This window comes from Montipora foliosa, chromosome 7 (genome assembly GCF_036669935.1).
Source record: "Montipora foliosa isolate CH-2021 chromosome 7, ASM3666993v2, whole genome shotgun sequence".
Taxonomy (NCBI): Eukaryota; Metazoa; Cnidaria; class Anthozoa; order Scleractinia; family Acroporidae; genus Montipora; species Montipora foliosa.
The window spans coordinates 5,700,233-5,714,396 of record NC_090875.1 but is presented as its reverse complement, the minus strand read 5'-3'; the positions used below and the strand labels follow the sequence as shown (position 1 = coordinate 5,714,396).

At 43.0% G+C, this 14,164-nt stretch overlaps 2 protein-coding genes and 1 pseudogene across 2 annotated transcripts; all 3 read right to left on the bottom strand.

Annotated features, from left to right (window-relative positions):
• Window positions 1-14,164, bottom strand: part of LOC138010312 (uncharacterized) — a 299,228-nt pseudogene that overhangs the window by 74,362 nt on the left and 210,702 nt on the right.
• LOC138011075 (uncharacterized) lies at window positions 667-2,075 on the bottom strand. The gene is made up of 2 exons (XM_068858075.1): window positions 1,247-2,075; window positions 667-977 (listed from the first exon to the last, which is right to left on the bottom strand). The coding sequence occupies exons 1-2, from the start codon at window positions 1,908-1,910 to the stop codon at window positions 667-669; spliced, it is 975 nt and encodes a 324-aa protein (XP_068714176.1). The 5' UTR covers window positions 1,911-2,075.
• LOC138011074 (uncharacterized) lies at window positions 7,901-12,980 on the bottom strand. The gene has a single exon (XM_068858074.1). It carries the CDS (start codon window positions 12,896-12,898, stop codon window positions 7,901-7,903), a length of 4,998 nt encoding a protein of 1,665 aa, XP_068714175.1. The 5' UTR covers window positions 12,899-12,980.

Here is a 14,164-nt window from a genome sequence, read left to right as displayed (position 1 = left end):
ACGAAGAGACTTCCCGGAGGGACCATGGGATAAAAGCCCAGGCCTTTTTTTGCCTGAAAAGATTCTCGACATGTGTTTTAGAGTGCTGCCGATGCCATCAACAGAAACATTGGTATCGATCGCTTTCCTTGCTTGGGTTTCCGTTGAAGAGACTTCGAATTACCTTACCACCATGTATAAGAAATTGAAACAACAGAAAGAGGAGGACATGCAAAGAGAGGCCTGGAGACAGCACTCGCTGTATTCCGAGAGTAGAGAAACACTTGCCAAAATGTGCAGTGATTCAGGCCTATTCGCTGTTGGTAAAAAACATGAGCTTGTGAGGCGAATCGTAGAAAACAGCACAATGAGTGATACGGAAACAGTCAGTCCCTTAAAAGATGGGAATCTCTATGATGGAAATGTGGAATCTATACCAAGTTCTAGTGCTGGGTTGATAAAATTGTCGGTAGCTCAACTGAGGGCCATTTTAAGAACGCACAATATTTTAGAAGTAGGCACTAAGGAAGAATTGGTTACAAGAGTGGGACTTCTCAAGGCAGGGCACCCGGAAGCTGCCTTTTCTAGAGAGCGTTTGTGTATACTATACATGATAGAAGTAGCGAAAGAAATAACGAAAGTTCAGTATGAGCTCGACATGGCCTCAATTCGTCGCAAAAGAAAGTTTCAACATGGAGAGGAAAACACCCTATGGCCAACTTTTAGGTTCTTTTTAAAATCAAGGAATTTAAAATAGTTTAAAATGTCTCCAAATAGCCACTCCACTGACACTCGAACAGAGCTCATGGATCCATTGAACATCTCCATCTGAGGTGTGAGAGCAGCACCTTGGAATGGTCCTTGCAGGTGAACCCTGAGGGGATATGCAGGATCCCCATATATGCATAGAGGCTGACCCCCTGTCGAAAATGCATGGCGTTCCAAGTCATGCAAGAGACCAGATTCTGCCAGCATACCTGCATCATGCCTTTTGCCCTCTGGAAGAAGAAGTTAAAAGTATTAGATTTGTTTCATGGAATATCATTGTTTTTCATCATGCAACGCTTCTGTAAAATGGTGTCATGAGATCAACCTTTCATTGCCCTGATCACTACAGGCGTTTGTCGTAGATTATACTATAAAACAGACACTTGAAGGGGGAAACAACTACCCTCCGAAACCATGTTTGTACCTTTTCCGTTTGAGTTGCTATTTTCATAAACCTGACATTTAGTTATAAATAAGAGCAAGTTAAAAAGATCTTTACCTACGGGGCCGTAAAGGTTTGCGATCAATCCATTCGGTAAGGCAACAGATTGGAATTTAATGGCGTGCACCCGTTTATGACCATTATACATCATCCTCTGGTGCTCGTCTGGTCTGGCTATAGGTCTCACAGTGCCATCAACAAAGCCAAAACAGTTCTGGAGAGCAGCCCCTTTAGCGTGAACTGATCGAGCATAAGTATCCAATGCAGGTGGGTTAAGCAGTGCGTCATTCCACCGGGTTATGCGATGTCCATGGATGGTGTAAATATAATCAATCACATGATTTGTGACCATGGATAGCACCGGTACTGGTTTGCCGAAACGAGGTACCATGTCGCCAAGTCTACAAGGATAGGCGAGCCGTCTTAGGAGTATGCAAAGGCCTTCCATTCCACTTACTATGCTTCCCTGGCGTAGTTTGAAGGTAGGTGGGATCTGCAAGGCTTCTGCCAGAGTCGGAAGGTCTTTTTTCTCAAACCTAAATTCGGCCTTACACTCTGCCTCACTCATGTTGTTCAGGTCAAAGCAAGCGTACTCGTAGTAAGGAAAACTTGGATTTCTCGACGGAAACATGTCGTAAAGGAGAACGAAATCTTCATCGTTGATCAAATTAGCGTCGTAGTAAAGAATGAGAAGTTGTCGAAAATCTTCAAATGCGGCCATGTTACAAACAAAAGCGATTGAATCTCAGAAAGTACAGCCGATGTACTCGACGAAGTCTCGGACGCCGTCATGAGAATCTTAAGCAAATTAATTTTGGCGCGAGAACGGCAACCTCTGGCCCAGTCCACCTGGGCTGTCACGTCGCCGTCACCGCGAAAACGTCCGCATCTTAAGCTCCCTAATGATAATGCAGTGAAAGGAATCGTGAAGGCAAAATTGACAGATAGTTTTGCTGATATATTACAAACCCTTGACAGTAAAAGGGACAGGGATGTACTGAAGGCCATAATTGCGAAAATTACAAGTGTGAAAAGCGTTGTTTCCATTAAAGGAGCACAATTCAAGGGCAGCGTTAGCAAGCACCGTGCCACTTTAAATACCAACTTAAAAACATTTAAGGACATTAAAGTCAACTCACAATCGGTAAGGAATGAATGACTGTCACTCAGCAACACTCTTATGCTCAACGGAAGATAAAGAAACTCAAGGAAGATAACATGAATTCAATTGCAAAAGGAAGAGGGGGAAAGTTGAAGTGCGAAGAATTCCCTGAATTGGCAAGATATATTGAGTTTGCCTTTGGAGAGGGAGATAGAATACTGCGAGGAGGAGGAGGCCTTCAAGCAGATCCAAGATTGATCGACCCAAGGCTTTTTAAAGCAGCAGACAATGCTACAGTTATGCATGACATTAAAGAAATGCTGAAAACTGTCAAGCCTGAGTTTAGTATTTCTACCTCTTGTTTGTATACATATACAAAAAACTATCGAAAGGGTACGCTGCAAGCCAAGAGGCACCATCATGGAAGGGAAATAAACGCTAATGTTTCGTTACATAAGGCCCCGAATACTTTGGAGCAGCTACACCCCCTTAACTCTCATTGGACTACCTCCAATGTTAATTACCTGGTAGATTCGGCCTCAGAAAATCCTAATGGGTTCTTTCTGGACTCAAAGGACGCAAAATGTATCGTTTGTGGGGATATCCCACCCGTCCTGAAACCTGGGAAAACTTGGAAGACATACGACACTCCAGATCACACTTTCGACCAATCGAGGATAAATGCTGTAACACCCATGACTCATCTTTTTATGAATATCAAACAGGAACTGCAGCTAGATGACACGTCTCTTCTTATTCCAAAAACAGACGTTGTTATCAATGTCACAAGAACAGGAAAGGCTGTGACTCTCATAAACCTTTCTTTCACGGAGCCAGAAACTGTGTTTCGCGTGTTTAATGAATTGTTTCTTTTAATGTGTATTCCTTCCCTTGACGGTTTCTTCCGGAATCAGACAACCGGGAAACTAAAGGAAATGATGGGATTCATTGTAGATAATGGTCCGTCGGAAGCCCCAAGTAACTTCTTAGTTCAAATGTTAATAGTCAGGCTGGTAAAGTATCTTGATCTGGACAAGGCAACTCAAAGGTCATTTGCAGAATATTTAAGTAAACGAAATTTCGTGGAACGTGTTCATACAGTGGAAAACAAAGTCCTTTCCGATCACGGTCCGTTCTCCTCGAAACAAGTTCATGAAGCGGGGTCTCCCGGTAGCAAGGAACACAAGGAAAATATGGAGCGTATGGCTCAGGACATCGTAGAGTGCATCGGAAAAGGTGTATTTAACAAGGAGCAGATTAGGTGTTTTAGGGGAATAGGAAGCGAGGAAAATTATATCTTCGGGGATGAAGAGGAGTTGAAGAATTTTAGTCTGTTATCAGAGGAAAGAAAACGAAAGGATAAAACATATTATCACCCTATTCAGAGTGAAAAGTTAAGCTACTTGGAAAAGGCGTGGGGCATGAAAGACAACTTTGCGGGAACATACAGTGGAGATTACAACACTCTTGAATCTACAAAAACTGCTTTTCTTGACAAGTACAATACCACCATATTTTGAAATGATGAGTGCTGGCGGGGGCCTAACACGTTGGAGCGTTTTGACCGACAGCCACTACCAGACTACAAACTATGGGAAAAAGTCAAAGAACTTCATTACATAGGATACGAAGAACGAAGAGACTTCCCGGAGGGGCCATGGGATAAAAGCCCAGGCCTTTTTTTGCCTGAAAAGATTCTCGACATGTGTTTTAGAGTGCTGCCGATGCCATCAACAGAAACATTGGTATCGATCGCTTTCCTTGCTTGGGTTTCCGTTGAAGAGGCTTCGAATTACCTTACCACCATGTATAAGAAATTGAAACAACAGAAAGAGGAGGACATGCAAAGAGAGGCCTGGAGACAGCACTCGCTGTATTCCGAGAGTAGAGAAACACTTGCCAAAATGTGCAGTGATTCAGGCCTATTCGCTGTTGGTAAAAAACATGAGCTTGTGAGGCGAATCGTAGAAAACAGCACAATGAGTGATACGGAAACAGTCAGTCCCTTAAAAGATGGGAATCTCTATGATGGAAATGTGGAATCTATACCAAGTTCTAGTGCTGGGTTGATAAAATTGTCGGTAGCTCAACTGAGGGCCATTTTAAGAACGCACAATATTTTAGAAGTAGGCACTAAGGAAGAATTGGTTACAAGAGTGGGACTTCTCAAGGCAGGGCACCCGGAAGCTGCCTTTTCTAGAGAGCGTTTGTGTATACTATACATGATAGAAGTAGCGAAAGAAATAACGAAAGTTCAGTATGAGCTCGACATGGTCACAATTCGTCGCAAAAGAAAGTTTCAACATGGAGAGGAAAACACCCTATGGACAAGAACGTCACGCTTGAAAGATGTTCTTTCACCAAGAACTCCGTCTATCGATGTTGGAAAAGGAAAGCTGAAACAAAACGTGGGAATTGCTCTCGAGCCTTTAAGAGCCATTGTTGCTGAGAAGGAAGAAATGTCGCGGCAGAGAGTTGGTGAACTTGAAAAATGCATAAAAACACAAATTGACGAAAATCTTAGCAAGAACGATAAGACACCAACAGTAAAGAAAGAAAGGGTCTCGAAGCATGCAGGAAAAACAACGGTTAAAGAACGTCCACACAGGGAACGAAGACCACCGGTAAAACTAAGAGAGCCAGCAGAACAAATGGAAGGAAAACGGGTTTTTGCAGTCGGTCAGACGGTGGAGGTTTTTTGGAACGAGAAGGACTTGGAAGGCACAAATTGGGAACCGGGCTGGTATAAGGGAGAAATTGAACGTTTTGATGAGGAGAATGACATTGTCTTTATATGGTATTATAAAGACCATGCGGTGTACAGTCTTGATGCTACTGGTGCTCTTTTGGATGAAGTGATCCGCCCTGCTTAAGCCATTCATCTTTTTCGGTCGGCAAGAGATGAAGCGGCACTAAAAAAATGCAATTTTTAAAATGAGTTTTTCACCGAGTCTGACCAGATACAACCAGTTCTAAAATCGTTGTCAAAAATATTTTTTTTATTTAAACAGTTTCGTTATTGGGTATCGGTAAAAAATGGCTTTATTTCTTTCGATCAGGGCATAACCGTACGTTGTAGCGGTCGCAATTCACATAAATTTTGTAAACTGTTGGCGCCCCTTTCTTAAAAGTCCTTTGTAAGCTTTCGGGACCGAAATCTAAAGAATAAAAGCACTTGTCGGAGCTGAAAAATCAGTTAAATATGGTTTGTACACTGCACTTGAATGTAAAAATAGGCCCGTAATTATTGGGACTTTCCAAAGCAGGGGCCCCAGGCTCGGTTGCTCAGCATGAGATTCGCTTTATCCCGGTCAACGCTAGACTCTCTATGGATATTTCCGACGAAACTGAAGTCACGAGGATCGAAGAAAATAAATCGGCGATCTAATGATCAAGTTTGACAACCATAGTCGTGCGATGACAAGGATAGAAAACTGCCAAAAAGTGTGCTGCACGATAAGAGTTTTTGTTTTGCTTCTTGAACCTGTTGCCTTTATTTCATTGTTCCCAACGTCGCGTTTGTTTTACGTCGGGGTTGCTCGAACTCTCTAGTAGCATTACCAGAAAACAATTCGTCTTATGCGACAATTTCATTGAAAAACCAACAATGTTATGGAAAACACCCGACAAAAACAACATTCGTGGACATTCGCAGGTAACCATAGAGAGGCTCATTTAGTCTGAAATGCCATACAGTTTAAAAGCCTTTTGGCAAGTTACGCCTGATACGTTACTTTTGTTCTGGTAAGCAGCAGTGAATTTTGTTTTAGACTTCAACTAGATTGTACTTGGCATTAAAGCGAACATTTCTTAGAAATGTACATAAGTTAAACTTAATTACAATTACAAAGATCGACTTTGTGATGACTTTAGGACCCGAGGCCGAACATTTAACGATAAACTTTGTCTGTAAATTAGTTTTTAGTAGATTCGTTTTGAAATTCAAAAATTTTCACATAGTTTTATTTCAATGAATAGTTCAAGTTAGAAGTCATGCTGTAAATGTTTTCTTGAGATGACATAAACTTATTAGTCTCTGTTTTCGTGCCTCGCGTGTTTCGCTGGACGGACTCATAAAAAAGAGAGACTGCTCATAGTCTCACAAGCTTGTTCTACCTGCGTAAGAAATACAAATTGCCTTGTAACAGATTACAAATATATCAAAGATTATAAAAATTGTTGTAACTGCCCGGAACTAACGGAGGTTGCCAATATTCCAAAGCTCTCAAACAGTCACAGGATCTCTTGGTACAAGATAGAATTTCGAACTCAACGGATTGATTCAAAGTAATTTAATATATGGACAATCAGAAAATAATCAACCAAGGCTGTGTACAGTGTTATTGCTGTAAATACTGATGGTGGAGTTGACAAATCGAAGTCGAACGGTAACAAATAAATCCGTAGTTTGTACAGGATAATGTTCGTAGTCTGGATGATAAAGGTTTACAGATGTAGAAGCCAACTGTAGTTATTCATAAGTTGTAGTTCTCAGATAGATCGTAGGTTCGAACTGAAATAGGATATTTAAGACACTAACAATTATTATAGATTCTAACTTATCTTAGCATAAAATAAGCTTGATACGTGGCACGACACGACAAAAAATAGAAACAACAAAGGCTGCACATGCCTTGCATGAGGCTTAATATGGACGTGTAGTGCATAGTTACATATCCACTTGCATACGGCATATATATTTGGACGGTTACAACAATATCCTAGAGATTTTAAATCGAAAAGTGTTGCGTCGAAAGCTAAAGAATATACCTAGATATACGACTTAAATTACTATAGCTTTGATATTAATACAGTAAGAAAACGACGAAAATGATCATCATTTTGACAAGCATTTGACAAATGCAACACTTGAAAGGTTAGGACAAATAAAAGGATAAAAAACTTACGTACTTCGGTTTACGCTTGTACCAATGGAGACAGGGAAAAGGGTAGCAGTAGCAGGTTCCATAACCTTACTGATAGCACGAGTAGCAAATTTCTTCTTTTACTATGAGAGATTCGCCTAGTATTTATTTCATATAGGACGTGATCCGAGTTTAGGTGTAGAAGAAGTTGGGTATTTGCGCATTTCCTCACGGTAATTCTTACGCCCTGGTGGGCGATCTACGCGACTTATTTTTGTGAGATTCTAACACGTTCCGTAGCTGTAATCAAACTCTAGATGATTCGAATAAATGAGAAATGTTTTCTTAAAACTAACATTCCGGCCCCTTAAAGGTGTTAACCTTTACAAACTAAATAACTACGGTATAAAACTTCAAAATGTCTATACGATGATCCTAAACAGATCTCAATTCAATGTTTCAGTTTATTTACTCATTACTGCTTGCTGTTGTAGCCTCTGTAGATTCCAGCATAACAATTTTGTTCACTGGTCGTACGAATTCTCCGGTGCTTGTTTTCAACTTCATGGAACGTACAAGACCATCATTGCGACTTGTGTGAACCTCCAATACTCGAGCCAACGGCCATGAATTACGAGGTTTGTTATTATCCAACACTAACACAATGTCATCAACAGCTACATTGCGTTGAGGTCTGTTCCATTTTTGACGCTGTTGAAGTGACGGCAGGTTCTCACGGATCCATCATTTCCAGAACAAATTCGCGAGATATTGCACCTGTCGCCACCTTGCTCGACCGTAGATGTCTTGCTTGCTAAACATACCAGGGGGGGCTGTTGGTCCCGCCCGTAACAGTAGAAGGTGATTAGGAGTAAGCGGTTCAGCGTCACGAGGGTCGTCTGATAGCTTTGTGATTGGTCGCCCGTTCACGATAGATTCAGCTTCCCACATCAAGGTTGCAAGACCCTCGTGACCTAATCGCTGTTCCTTTAATACTGAGCGTAACACCTTGCGCACTGTCCGTATGCAGCGCTCCCATATGTCTCCGTGGTGGGAGCCCGCAGGAGGGTTGAAAGTCCACTTAATCCCACTTTGACTCAAGTAGTCGTGAATACGAAACTGGTTCCACTTCTCAATTGCTTCTCGCAACTCTTTTTCGCCAGCCACGAAGTTTCCTCCATTATCAGAACGCATCTCCTCCGGAGGCCCTCTTCTCGCGATGAATCGGCGGAGTGCGTTAATAAACGAATCAGTGTCCAGCGAATTAGCAACCTCGATATGAACCGCTCTTAGCGCTAGACACGTAAAAAGCACACCATATCTTTTGACGTCGACTCTTCCACGCCGTACAATAAAAGGTCCGAAGCAGTCAACGCCGACGTACGTGAACGGCGATCTTGACGCGGTGACGCGATCTTCTGGTAAATTCGCCATTTTCTGCTGTACGACGGGTGCTTGCCGTCTTCGGCAATCGAAACACGAGTAGATAATGCTACGAACAGATACTCTTGCTCCGATAATCCAGAATTTTTGACGGATAACAGATAATGTATACTCGACTCCCGAATGACCAGTTAAACGATGATAATGCTCAATAATCAATCTCACGATATGGTGCTTCTTCGGAAGTATGATTGGGTGTTTTGCGGCTTCTCTAACAGAGGCTCTTTGTAATCGACCCCCAACGAGTAGCAACTCATTCTTCAATATGGGGTCTAGCTTGAATAGGTTGCTTGTCTTCACGACTGGTTGCTTAGCGTCGATTTGTTCTTTGACTTTCGCATTTTGCTCCAGAGTTGATAACTCCTTTTCAAAACTCTGCTTCTGAACATTCTTCAAGATCATGTTCTCAGCACGCTCCACTTCATGCACGGTAAGCGGCTCAATATCAGAACTATATTTCGTTTCTTCTTTAAACTTGCGCTTCTTGGCCTGGTTTAGCAAGTTGTCCTTGTAGCGCAATATCCATGCTATCACTCTTCTAAGGCGTGTCCAAGATGAGAATTTCTCGAACATCTGGCTGACTGCGTCATCTTCTGTAGTTTCGTTGGCATAAGCAACTGACTCTTTCCTTATTTCCGGGTCATCGGGTGGTACGACACCTATACTCGCTGGTCGTTGAGGCCATGTGTCCTGCGGTTGCTGTAGGAATGCCGGCCCCTTTGACCACCTCTCATTGCTTAGAAACTCCTTCACCGTCATACCTCTAGAAGCTTCGTCTGCGGGGTTCTGTGCTGTGTCGACATATCTCCATTGAGACGGGTCAGATTGGTTTAATATCGCTGACACTCGGTTGGCCACAAATACTTGAAATCTTTTATCTTGATTCTCTATATAGCGGATTACACACGTGCTGTCCGTCCAGAAGGTTGATTTGGCGAGAGGGAGGTCGATCTCTTGAGTGATCATTCGATCCAATCTAGTCGCTAGTACTGCTGCTGACAACTCCATTCTTGGTATCGTCATTGCCTTAAGTGGCGCCAGTCTGGACTTGGCCATGACTAATGAACAATGTACTTTGCCGGTAGCGTAGATTTGGCGAAGATATGAAACTGCGCCGTAACCCGTGATTGATGCATCCGAAAAGTGGTGTAGCTCGTACCTCTTGATCTCTCCAAATTCATCAGGTAGCTTAAAAGATCGCGGTATAGAGAACTGCTCCAATTTCGGAAGCTCGTTCAACCAAGTTGTCCACTTGACTCTTTCGGTTTCGGGGATCTCATCATCCCAGCCCAAACCACGGCGACATAATTCTTGAAGGATCGCTTTGGCTGGTAGAATACATGGAGATACGAATCCAAGGGGATCGTAGACGGAACTGATGATCGATAGCAAGCCCCTGCGATTTGTAGGCTTGTCTTTGGGGATAATATCGAAGCTAAACGTATCTTCAGAGAAGTTCCATCGTACCCCGAGCGCTCTCTCTGATGATTTTATTTCGTCGAAATCGAGACTCTTAACCGACTGTTCTCTCTCGGACTCGGGAAGTGAGCTAAGTAGCCTTTTAGAGTTTGATAACCACTTTGTGAGACGAAATCCTCCTTTCGCTAATATCTCTCGGAGGTCGGCAGCAAGCTGTTCTGTTGCAACAGAGTGTAGACAATCATCTACGTAGAAACTTTTATCGACTGCATTAATGACTGACGGGTCATAATTTTCTTTGTTGTCTTCGGCTGTTTTCTTAAGCGCAAAGTTAGCGCAACTTGGGGACGATGCACTGCCGAATAGATGGACTAACATTTGATATTCTTCCGGCTCAGCTTCTAGGTTACCGTCCGGCCACCACAGAAATCGAAGATAGTTACAGTCACTTGGTCGCACCCGGACTTGGTAGAACATGGTTTTGATATCCGACATGAAGGCAATTGGTTCCTTGCGGAATCGAGTCAGTACGCCGACCAGTGAATTGGTTAGGTCCGGCCCCTGTAAGAGCTGATCATTCAATGAAGCACCTTTGTACTTTGCTTGGCAATCGTAGACGACTCTAACCTTTGGTTTAGCAGGGGTGGGCAAAATGGGGTGGTGACACAAATAGAAAGATGGCTTACCCATGTCTCGCTCTTCTTTGGGGATTTTTCGAGCATACCCATTTTCAAATAGATCGTTCATAAACTCTGTATATTTTCCATGCAGAGCTGAATCGGCTTGCAGTCGCCTTCTCAGCAATTTCAGACGGTGTTCAGCTTGGATTTTGTTGTTCTCTAACTGTGGCGGGTAGTCTTTCCACAAAAGCGCTATTTCATAGTGGCCGTCTTTTAACTTGACAGTTTTTTCCATTATCTCTAAAGCTCTTCTGTCGTTCTGTGAAAGGGACAGCTTGGACTCATATTTTGAGTCATTGAACTCTAAATTGCAGTAGTTTTCGAATTGCTTGTTGAGACTGTCGCTCTGTTCGCTGGAGTCAATGAAGTTAGCTGTTGCAAGATATCCTTCATCTCTTCCCAAGGGTCCGTTTATTACCCAACCAAATACGGTACGGGTGGCGTAGGGTCCACCATCATGGCTTTGCTTTACTTCTCTCGGCTGTAGTGCTGCTGGGCAGTCGTTTCCGATTAGGAGACCGATCTCGGCGTCTATTGTCCATACCTTGACCCCTTCAAGGTGTGACCATTTCTCTATGTCTTGTTGCTGGCCGATAGCATTTTTGGAAACTGGTAGACTGGGACGAGAATACACTGATGGGAGGTTAATGCACGTTTCACCTTCCAAATCGAGAACTTCTAAGTGTACTTGAGCGTATTCTATTGGTTGACCCTTGCCATGAAGCGTTGTCAATGAGAGAGTGCTTTTCTTGCCTTTAACATGTAATTTACGAAGGAGACTATCTGTGCAGAAAGAGGTATTTGAACCAGGGTCGAGAAAGGCGTAAGTTTGTACCGAATAACTGCGGCCTTTAGCGCGGACTTGCACAGGGATGATTGAAAGCCCCACCAATGAACCAGGACCAGTGGATGCCTCTGATGCGCTGCTACCTGTATGGACATACCCGTTGGACTGAGAAGGTTCTTCCTTTCTTGAATTCGAGGCTCCCTTTTCGTCTTCTCTCGAACTGCGGGAGGATGTTGTCTGTTCCACTTCATGAAGGAAAGTGGAATGTTTCTTCAGACAGCCATCTACTTTACAGAAGCTTTTCTTTGGGCACTCATTCACATAGTGGCCTTGTGTAAGGCAGTTGATGCAAATCGCAAATCGCTCCATTACTTTCATCTTCCGAAAATCGTTGCATTGAGATAACCAGTTCACATTGTTCTTAGCTGGGGAGAGGGTTTGCGGTTGTTGCGGTGAATCCCTCTGGGCTTCAGAAGCAAATGCCTTAGCTCCTCCTCTTCGAGTTGGACGCAGATTGCCTGTATTGTGTGGCTTTGGATCTGACAATTTTCCGAATATGGGATGGCTTGCCACTCTTGAACGTGTTGTTACAAATTCCGTCACGTCTGCAAGATTAGCATCTCTGTTCTCTTTGACTTGTATCGTATCGGCTGCTTCGCGCCATTTTTGCCTTAAATTGTATGGCAAACGTTCTATTATTTTGCGGAAGCCTTCTGGATTTTCTAGTCTGTTCAGGTAGCCGATTTCCCTGAGTGTATTACTGCAACTCGTCAGTAGAATCGAAAATTTCTGGAGGGCTCCAGCGTCTTCGTTTGGGATTTGTGGCCCATTTGTAACACGCTCTACAAACGCGGTAGCGATATGGTACGGCTGACCGTACCTTTCAGCCAGTAATTCTCTAGCTTTAGCGTAACCAGTTGTTTCTGGCATGGCGAGGCAGCTCCGGACCAGGTCTCTTACTTGACCGGTGGTGTATTGCACTAGATAATACAACCGCCCGCTCGAACCTTGAATCTTCCGCTCTATGAGGTGCTCGAATGCTCTAATAAAATCATAATATTCTGTAGGGTCCCCACCAAAGGTTTGCAGCTCAGGCTGGGGTAGCGTGAGGGCATTTATCGCTTCTTGCTGTTGTTTTATTAGTCTTTCTATAGGTCCTGCTTGCACAGGTTCTGGTTGAACGGAAGGCATAGAATAGCTGCGGTTATGTATTACTCGTTGTTTTGTCAATGGAGTTTGCAAAGGTGGAGGTTCGGACTTAACTTCGTGCTTTATTGCGGTGTTGGTATCACATTCATAATTCTGCTTTACCGCTTCGGCTAGGGCCTTTTCTTTAGCCTTTGCCCTGGCCAGCTTAATTTCCAGCTCTAGCTGTGCTTTCCGTTGGCGAATTTTCAACTCTTCTACTTCCATTTCTTGCAGCTTCGCCAGGGTATCTCTTTCTGCCTTCAATATGGACTTCTCAGCGGTCGCTTGTATCAAACTCAACCTTGATGACTTCGAAGATGGAATTTGAGGTCACCTTGGAACCGATCTGCCTGACAGAGTCTTCTGGCCTAACATCTACTTGAATCCTTTGAACGAGACTAGACGCTTCTAATGCCGCTGACCATATGTCTACGTTTTCACAGACCTGAGCAACCTGCTCTTTGACGGACTCATAATAGGTCACAGAGTCGTCGATTAAACCCTGGTCGGTAAGGTGGCAATGATATGCGTCATGGGCGACTTCAAAGGCTCCGAAGGCTTTATTCAGTTCTGCCAATTTTCGATGGACTAGTTCTTCATTCTCTTTATTTTTCATGAGGTGGATTATTTCCTTTGATCGGTTTGTAATCGCAGCTTTCGCGTGACCACGCGCTCTTCGCAATTCGGTTTCCATTTAGCACTCTTCAGTGGATTATCGAATCGGAAGTAATAAATCTGTCGACAAGATAGTGTTCGGTGACAGGATGTCGTGTCAAAGTATCTAATGTCGCACTGTTGTAATCGTATTCCTTGAATACAATTTACCTTTGCAGACGCAATGCGGTCGAACCAGGCTCTTCAATAATGTAGCCGAATTCGAACTAATGTAACTGCCCGGAACTAACGGAGGTTGCCAATATTCTAAAGCTCTCAAACAGTCACAGGATCTCTTGGTACAAGATAGAATTTCGAACTCAACGGATTGATTCAAAGTAATTTAATATATGGACAATCAGAAAATAATCAACCAAGGCTGTGTACAGTGTTATTGCTATAAATACTGATGGTGGAGTTGACAAATCGAAGTCGAACGGTAACAAATAAATCCGTAGTTTGTACAGGATAATGTTCGTAGTCTGGATGATAAAGGTTTACAGATGTAGAAGCCAACTGTAGTTATTCATAAGTTGTAGTTCTCAGATAGATCGTAGGTTCGAACTGAAATAGGATATTTGAGATACTAACAATTATTATAGATTCTAACTTATCTTAGCATAAAATAAGCTTGATACGTGGCACGACACGACAAAAAATAGAAACAACAAAGGCTGCACATGCCTTGCATGAGGCTTAATATGGACGTGTAGTGCATAGTTACATATCCACTTGCATACGGCATATATATTTGGACGGTTACAACAATATCCTAGAGATTTTAAATCGAAAAGTGTTGCGTCGAAAGCTAAAGAATATACCTAGATATACGACTTA

What these genes read in the sequence shown, in the direction of transcription:
- LOC138011075 (XM_068858075.1), bottom strand. Translation starts at nt 1,910, where the DNA reads ATGGCCGCATTTGAAGATTTTCGACAACTTCTCATTCTTTACTACGAC. An exon ending in AAACCTTTACGGCCCCGTAG is followed by an intron (nt 978 to 1,246) that starts GTAAAGATCTTT and finishes TTCTTCTTCCAG; the next exon opens with AGGGCAAAAGGCATGATGCA.
- LOC138011074 (XM_068858074.1), bottom strand. Translation starts at nt 12,898, where the DNA reads ATGGAAGTAGAAGAGTTGAAAATTCGCCAACGGAAAGCACAGCTAGAG.